Genomic DNA, 8,151 nt, shown 5'->3' with positions numbered 1-8,151 from the left:
GGGTATATCCCATCCGCCAAGTAGTAGCCCATATCATGTCGGTTGCCGTTGGCCACAAATGAGACGGTTGGACCGATGCCCTGACACTTCTCGTTGAAGAGGGGCGACGAGTTGAGGACGTTGTGGTCGTTGTTCGACCCGGCTACCCCAAAATACGCATGCCAGATCCACAGCCGGTAATCAGCTACGGCCTCGAGGATCATCGTGGGATTCTTTGACTTGTAGCCGGTCGTGTAGGCCCCCTTCCAGGCAGTCGGACAGTTCTTCCACTCCCAATGCATACAATCTATGCTGCCTAACATCCCGGGGAACCCATGCTGCTCCCCGTGCATCTGCATCAGATTCTGACAATCTTTGGGGGGTAGGGCTTCGAAGATACTCCTCATCGAAAATTTGAATCACGCCCTGACAGAAAAATTTCAGACATTGCAGAGAAGTCGTCTCACCGATGTGGAGGTACTTATCCCACATGTCTGCCGCGCCTCCGTAGGCCAATTGCCTGATTGCCGCCGTGCACTTTTGGATAGGGGTGTGGCCGGATCTGCCAGCCGCATCGTGCATGAAGCGGAAATAAAAATATCGACGCTCCAAAGCGTCAACGATATGCATAAACAACTCCCTGCGCATTCTAAAACGCCGCCTGAACATGGTTGCTGGAAACCGCGGGTCCGGAGCGAAGTAGTCGTCATATAGGCACTGATGTGCAGCTACGTGATCCCGATCAATCACTGCTCGGCGGTGGACAACCGGTGGAGGGCGAGGTACCGCCTGCTGTTCCACCCTTCGCATGTACCGCTCCATCTCGCGGTTCATGTAGGCCTCCATAGCCTCGTTCATTTGCCGTTCGTACTCCTCAGCATCCCCACCACTACCACCACTACCACCACCGCTACCACCCGCGTTACTCATCCCTCGATGTTGCACTTGTACAAAAATTTAGAGAGAGAGAAAACTCGTTAAAACAAGTGGTGCCAATGAAAATGAAACTAAAATCGCGTATATAAAGGTTTTCAAAAAAAATTTAAAAAAAACGAAAATTGGCGCTGGCCGATCGGCACGCCACAATGGCGGCCAGCGCATCGGCCAGCGTCCTCTAATCGGCTAGCCCACGTCAATTTTTATGCCGATTCGCCGCTGGCCGACTGCAATGGTTCGGCTAGCCGATCGGCTAGCGACGCGAATCGGCTAGCCGGCACTGTGGATGCTCTTATAAATAGAAATCACATCGATCTAGTTCTCGTAAATCAATGCATATTTTACTTGAATTGAACAAAGAGTACTAAATTCATTTACTTAATAAATAAGTAAGAATAATAATGATGGTGTTGGGTTAAATTAGCCTATGATTTTGGGCAATGTTGGCTTGATTTAAAAAAATAAATAAAAGTCGACAATAATAAAGTCGGACATTTATTTGGTTCACATCCCAACTTCTTTTTTCTGCACAGTTTTCCTTTCACACACATATATATCTCCATCCGTGTGCTCTCATTACTTCCGCAGTAATAGTAATGTTCGTTTTCTCTCTCATCCTCTCCTTTCTCTCTCTATCAATCTACATCCTCCGCCGCAGCAGGCGGCGGCGGGGGCGGTTGCCGCCGGGCAACCTGGGCCTCCCATGGATCGGGGAGACTCTCCAGCTCATCTCGGCCTACAAGACGGAGAATCCGGAGCCTTTTATCGATGATCGGGTGGGCCGATATGGGCCGGTTTTCACGACCCACTTGTTTGGCGAGCCGACCGTGTTCTCGGCCGACCTGGAGACGAACCGGCTCATCCTGCAGAACGAGGGGCGGCTGTTCGAGTCGAGCTACCCCGGTTCGATATCGAATCTGCTGGGGCGGCACTCGCTCCTGCTGATGAGAGGCAGCCTCCACAAGCGGATGCATTCCCTCACCACGAGCTTCGCGAACTCGGCCATCATCCGCGATCATCTCCTGCTCGACATAGACCGCCTCGTCTGCCTCAACATGGACTCCTGGACCGCCCGGGTTCTCCTCATGGAGGAAGCCAAAAAGGTACTAGCATTTTTTTAATCAAATGCGAAAATGAGTTAGTGGAATATAATATGATCTAGGGGCAATAGAAATGAAAATTAATAACAAATTCATGGCTTGATTTGAGTGCATGCGTGATGATTTCATCATTTCATGTTATGTTAGGATCACTTTTTCTTGCTAAAGTAATAATTTGCTTATAGTATTATTGTGGATTGAGCTTTAGAAGCACGATGTACCCACACACATGTGCATGTAGTGTGACCCATTGATTTTCTTGCCCTTTTAGCCCATTATCTTTTGTTTTCTCATCATTGTATTGTATGGATATTGTGAAGGAAGGTTCTATAAATGCTTTTTTTATGAGATGGGATTTAATCTTTTTTTTAAAAGATATGTGAAATAAATTGATTATGGTGTTTGAATGTGCAGATAACTTTTCAGTTAACAGTGAAGCAGTTGATGAGCTTTGATCCGTGTGAATGGACTGAGAATCTCATGAAAGAGTATATGCTAGTTATTGAAGGCTTTTTCACCATCCCACTCCCCATTTTCTCCACCACATATCGAAAAGCTATTCAAGTACATATATTTTCGTTAAAAATAGTAACAAGCTCAGATTTTATTTTTAAGATTCATGTTTATTTTTTTTTAAAAAAAATTGTATTTTGAATAATGTGTGTGTTTTAGGCCCGAGGAAAGGTGGCGGAGGCGTTGAGGTTGGTGGTGAGGGATAGGAGGAGAGCGGCCGAAAGAGGAGAGGTAAAGAACGATATGCTAGCGGCGCTGCTGGAGGAGCAAGGCGGCTTTTCCGACGACCAAATAGTGGATTTTATGTTGGCTTTGCTGGTAGCTGGCTATGAGACCACATCCACTATTATGACTCTCGCCGTTAAATTCCTTACCGAGACCCCTCTTGCCTTAGCTCAACTTAAGGTACAAATTCTTTTCTCCTTTTTCTTTTGTTAAGTCAAGTCCCTCTATCTCTACTTAATATTTAATTCATATTCTATTATTAGTATTTATTTCATGTTAGAGTGAGATTGCCTGAGCATCTCCAACCATTCCACTAAATTCAAACTCATTTTAATATAAATCTCACACTAAATATTGATTTCCATTTATACTAAACTCAAATTTAAAAGAATATTCTCTATATTATGCTTTTTTTACTCACAAAATTTGAGAATTTTTTAGGTTTTGGTTTAGTGTAAACCTAAAGATAGGTATTTTTTTTTCTCAAAAACCAAAAATAGAATTGGTTTTTAAGTACTATTGGAGCTAAATACCTATCTCATTTTAGATTTTAGTGTACTCTTGGAGATGGTCACCTAAGAATAGTATGTCTTGCATATTGTGATTTGAGATGCCATGTTGATTTTCAGTGAGATTTAGTGTCCATGAATAAGTAGATTTCATTTCCATGCTTTATAGTACTAGTATATACAGAGATTGTTCCGGTATATTCACATTAAGAACCTCTTTTATACTACCTCTGTCCCTGAAAATTTGATACATATTACCATTTTGGTTCGTCCCTAAAAATTTGATACACTTCACTTTTACCATTTTTGGTAGTGGACCTCATATTCCACTAACTCATTCCTACTCACATTTTATTATAAAACTAATACTTTAAAAATAGAATCCATATCCCACCAACTTTTTCAACTCACTTTTCATTACATTTCTTAAAACCCGTGTCGGGTCAAAGTGTAATAAATTTTGGGGGACGGAGGTAGTAATAAATTATAGTAGTATAAAGAATCCAAGTGTTAAAAGAGAGGCCAACTAATGTTGGTGGACAAAACTCCAATCTTGAAAGAGGAGCCAACTAATGTTGGTGGACCCAAGACTCACAAGGTGGGCATGTCTCTTTACCTTATCCAATATCTCATCCAACTAAATTCTATAGAGACACAAATAAGCAAATTAATTATTCGAAAACAAAAAGTGTAAAAACAACACAACTCAAAAAATAATTTCATCTCATAAATATTTTACTACTATAATATACTGGAATTCTTAATGAGGCTGGAAAATGATTAAAGGAGGTGTAATTTTTATCTAGTTATAGGTGATGTTATCCTACATTAATTTCAATTTGCCATGATTATGCCGGCAGGTTGCAGGGTGCGGGCCTGTATCTTGTTTATAAAATTACTACTACAACTCACTAAATTAATACTAAGAAACATTTCTAATCATAAGCGTTACCTTTTTTCATTTCCTGAAATAAACTACTAGTAACATTGACGACTTGGGTTAATATTGATGGAATAGGCCTTGTTGGTAATTCTGAACAAAATTACTTGTTTGGTAGGATTGGGATGATTCTATATATGGTCCAATACAAATAATAATAATAATAATAATAATAATAATATTAATATTGAATACAACACAACTTTATTATTATTGAAAATAATACAACACAATTTCCATCCAAAGTACTGAGATTAGATAAAATTTGTTAGTTACATTATTAGTCGAGATTATAATAGTAAGTATATTATTAATATGGTTAATATTTTAATAAAATCATGAAAGTTATACTTATTCAAAATGTTAGCAATAATTAAGAATAAATCAGAAAAGCTATGGAATAATTGATTTTGAAAATTGCACTGTTTTTATTTCATAAGTAATTCACATTATCACTATTTTTGCAAGATACAAACATGCAATCAAATAGTACTCCATGTATACAAATTTTGAATTAGATTATATTGGTATCAGAACAAGATTTTCCATGTCTTACACTATGGTTAATAAGTTTATATTCAATGAGAATTTTGGAAGAAAAGACAAGCCGACATAGACTAGCACACGGGATGCCTGTAAAAAATTGTGATGGTATCCGAATTCAACTTGACTATTTATTGGTCCTATTAGTTATCCTATTTTTTATTAGTAGAGATTTTAAAAAATTGTTTAATATTATTAAGAAATGTGAAATTTTTTTAATTGAATATGAGTTTATATGTTTAAGACTGTGAGTTAAATAAGTTAATGGACTATGGTAAAAGAATATATAATTAATAGTTATAGGACAAAAATGACACAATGTGAACAAATTAATGAAAATATACATATGCATAAATTGATTTTTTTTTTTAATTTTAACCCTCCTAATAAACTAATTTTATTTTTTATATATTAGTTTTTTCTTATATTTTACTAATTGTATATTTAATTTTGTACCGTTTATAAATATGACTATTTTTTAAAAAATTAATAAGATTTTCATTTAATGAAAGGAAGTAGGAGTAATAAAGAAAAGTGAGTGCATGAGTTAATAATGTCAATTTCACTGAAAAGGATGGCTCACCATTCAAAGTTTCCATTCCAATATCATGTTCACACGTGCGCCTGGCATGTCATATTATATCAACCCAGAACTATATTGCCCTTTTATACACCAAATTATTGTAAAGAAGCAGTAAGTGTAGAAATTGGAGTATATCACAGTTACTCTTATTTGAAATCATAGAGTATGGAGTACCATTTTATTTTTCTAACATTATTCATCTCTACAGATGAATATCATCTTCTTATTATTTGCATGATTGCATCCAATAAATATTTTTAGTTATACAGTGTACATCTCAGCGTTAACTTAGCATATAGAGTGATAATGCAACAAAAAATTCTGGCTGAATTTAAGAGAAAATATAGACAAAGAAACAGTGAATAAAGTAGCCACCAGTAGACAAACACTCTGCACGCCTATGTCAGAACTAACACCCTAAGGGGCATTTTTGACATTTCAGATTTTCCAATTACACTTTACGTGATTAAATTAGATTAAAGATTTCACCATTTAATTATAATCAAATGAAATGAAATTCGTGACGCTATATATTATCAAGATTATTTCTCATGAACTAACTTATGGAAATATGAAAGACCATTTCAAATGTTGTGTTAATTAGATAAAATTAAATATTGTATTAGTTGTAATTTTCTTTACCAAAAAATTTATGATGTGTACCATTTTCTCTTGACAGCACGAGCATGAAGAAATCAGGCTAAAAAGAGGGGAAACTGATGCACTTCTGTGGGAAGACTACAAGTCCATGTCTTTCACTCAATGTGTAAGTTCATTTTGTAACGTCAATTTATACCATTTTCTTACGAATTTGTTTAAGAGTAAAAAAAATGTCTCATTTCCTATTTATTGATCTTCAATTGTTATTGTTAGGTGGTGAATGAAACTCTTCGAGTGGCTAACATAATTAGTGGTGTGTTTAGACGAGCAATAACCGATGTCACTATCAAAGGTGAGTTTCACATTGTTTCAATTTTTAAACCAATGCAAGATTAATTCTCTTGGCGAAATTGGAGATAGAATTATAGGAAGTGAAAATTAAAAAGTTCAATTTTATTTTTATTTTTTCGCAAATTAGAAGGTTATACAATTCCTAAGGGATGGAAGGTCTTCGCTTCTTTCCGTGGGGTACATATGGATAATCATCACTTTAAAGATGCTCGAGTTTTCAATCCGTGGAGATGGCAGGTATATTTTTAAATTATGTTATATGGAGTACTAATTTCATGACTTATGACTGAATTTGTTTCCATCCAACAGAATTATTCGGAAGCAACTAGCACGATAAGCATGTACAACCCGTTCGGAGGCGGCCCTCGACGCTGCCCAGGAGTGGAGCTTGCTAGGGTTGAGCTTTCGGTTTTTCTTCATCGATTAGTCACTCAATTTAGGTATCATCAAGTTCACGTGGCATGGTCTTTAATATTTATGTATATTTTGATTTAAGATGACAATGGTGTCATTATTTAGGGCTTAATGTGTAATGAGATTGAATTATTTGATGATTTTGCAGCTGGGAGGCGATAGAGCAAGACAAGCTAGTTTTCTTTCCCACGACGAGAACTCAAAAGAGGTATCCCATCACCATTCAAAGGCTAAAACAAGGCGTTGTGGAATAAATATTATTGAGACCATTATAAATTTCGAGGAAGATATCTAGGAACCAATTGGTACTGATAGATTCAATTTCTTAAGAGATGTAAATTGTTATATTATACGGAGTATATATTAAATGTTCTGTTGCACTCACGCTTATATATAGCGCACACAACACAATAAGCCGGTGCTAAAACTTCTTTTGAAAAATAGCAGTATATAATAATATTATTTTATTAAAATATTTAATTTATATATATTGCATTCATAATAATAACGAGAGATCAAATAATAACTGTAACAAATAAAAATCTAATAATTCTTCATCATCAAATTCACATAAATCATAGTCATAAATAAAACTTCATTATCAAATTCACATAGATACTAAGTCACATATTGCAACCTAAATTCATATAAATCACATACAGCCTAAGTTCCTAACAGTTTAGCTCCAAAATAATAAGCTAAATCTTTATTTACAAATTATTATCATAATTTATAAATATATGATTTTATAATGACTAAATAAATAAAGTATCAAGCCTTAATTTATTCTCATTAGATAATTGGTCATTTAATTAATAAAAAATTAGCTCATTTTAATTATTTTTTATTTATGTAAATGGATTAACACAAATTTATTGAGAGAGGAAATTCTTCCTCATTATCCAATTCTTGCTGAGAACATAGATCCAAACAATTGAGTTGTTTCCTCTTTGAAGTCCACTTTTCTCCTTTTATCTTTGATCACGGCTCCCTCCAGTTTAAACACCGTTTGTAGTGTGTTAAAGTTCAAAGCTTATACTCCTATTTCATAGTGCAGATAACTATTGAACTCCCAAGAGTAAAGGTCCTTTTTGGTCCTTAACATATGACGATTTTTTGATTTTGGTCCATAACATTATCTTTTGAATTATTTGGTCCTTAACAAATAAAAATCGATCACATTTGGTCCGAAATGGACGGAAATGGTTAAATCTAACGGTCCTTAACAGAATCACACTGCTGTGTGAGACCATAGCGAAGAAGGTGTTTCCGGCGGTGTATGAAAGCGTGGAGAAGACGTATTATGCGTATAGAGTGAGGGATCGGCTGATGAAGGAGGTGCTTGTGCCGCTGCGGAAGGCGTTGCAGCTGCCGAAGGATGAACACGGCGGCGAAGTGGCGGAGCTGCAGTGGAGGAGAATGTTGGATGACATGGCGAAGATTGGGAAATTGAGGAAT

At 36.3% G+C, this 8,151-nt stretch overlaps 1 protein-coding gene across 2 annotated transcripts; it reads left to right on the top strand.

Annotated features, from left to right (window-relative positions):
* Positions 1–1,472: 1,472 nt before the first annotated feature.
* LOC125221189 (3beta,22alpha-dihydroxysteroid 3-dehydrogenase-like) lies at positions 1,473–7,083 on the top strand. 2 transcript variants are annotated; one of them, XM_089062351.1, is made up of 8 exons: positions 1,473–2,018; positions 2,430–2,579; positions 2,688–2,933; positions 6,008–6,094; positions 6,202–6,280; positions 6,410–6,516; positions 6,589–6,719; positions 6,842–7,083. In XM_089062351.1, the coding sequence occupies exons 1-8, from the start codon at positions 1,512–1,514 to the stop codon at positions 6,945–6,947; spliced, it is 1,413 nt and encodes a 470-aa protein (XP_088918477.1). In that variant the 5' UTR covers positions 1,473–1,511; the 3' UTR covers positions 6,948–7,083. The 2 variants fall into 2 exon arrangements, with proteins under 2 accessions (XP_088918477.1, XP_047979272.2); XM_048123315.2 differs by having other exon boundaries at positions 1,475–2,018; positions 6,407–6,516.
* The last annotated feature ends 1,068 nt before the right edge of the window (positions 7,084–8,151 follow it).

The sequence above is a fragment of the Salvia hispanica genome, chromosome 1, assembly GCF_029641045.1.
Source record: "Salvia hispanica isolate PSC_SH4W2 chromosome 1, Shi_PSC_v1, whole genome shotgun sequence".
Classification (NCBI taxonomy): domain Eukaryota; kingdom Viridiplantae; phylum Streptophyta; class Magnoliopsida; order Lamiales; family Lamiaceae; genus Salvia; species Salvia hispanica.
Note: the sequence above shows the minus strand (reverse complement) of the source record. Positions and strands in the feature narration are given on the sequence as shown.

Bases quoted from the DNA above. Each gene is read 5' to 3' on its own strand.
- LOC125221189 (XM_048123315.2), top strand. From the start codon at position 1,512: ATGTTCGTTTTCTCTCTCATCCTCTCCTTTCTCTCTCTATCAATCTAC. The intron at 6,517-6,588 runs GTATATTTTTAA...TCCATCCAACAG, and splicing joins TCAATCCGTGGAGATGGCAG to AATTATTCGGAAGCAACTAG. The intron at 6,720-6,841 runs GTATCATCAAGT...ATGATTTTGCAG, and splicing joins CGATTAGTCACTCAATTTAG to CTGGGAGGCGATAGAGCAAG.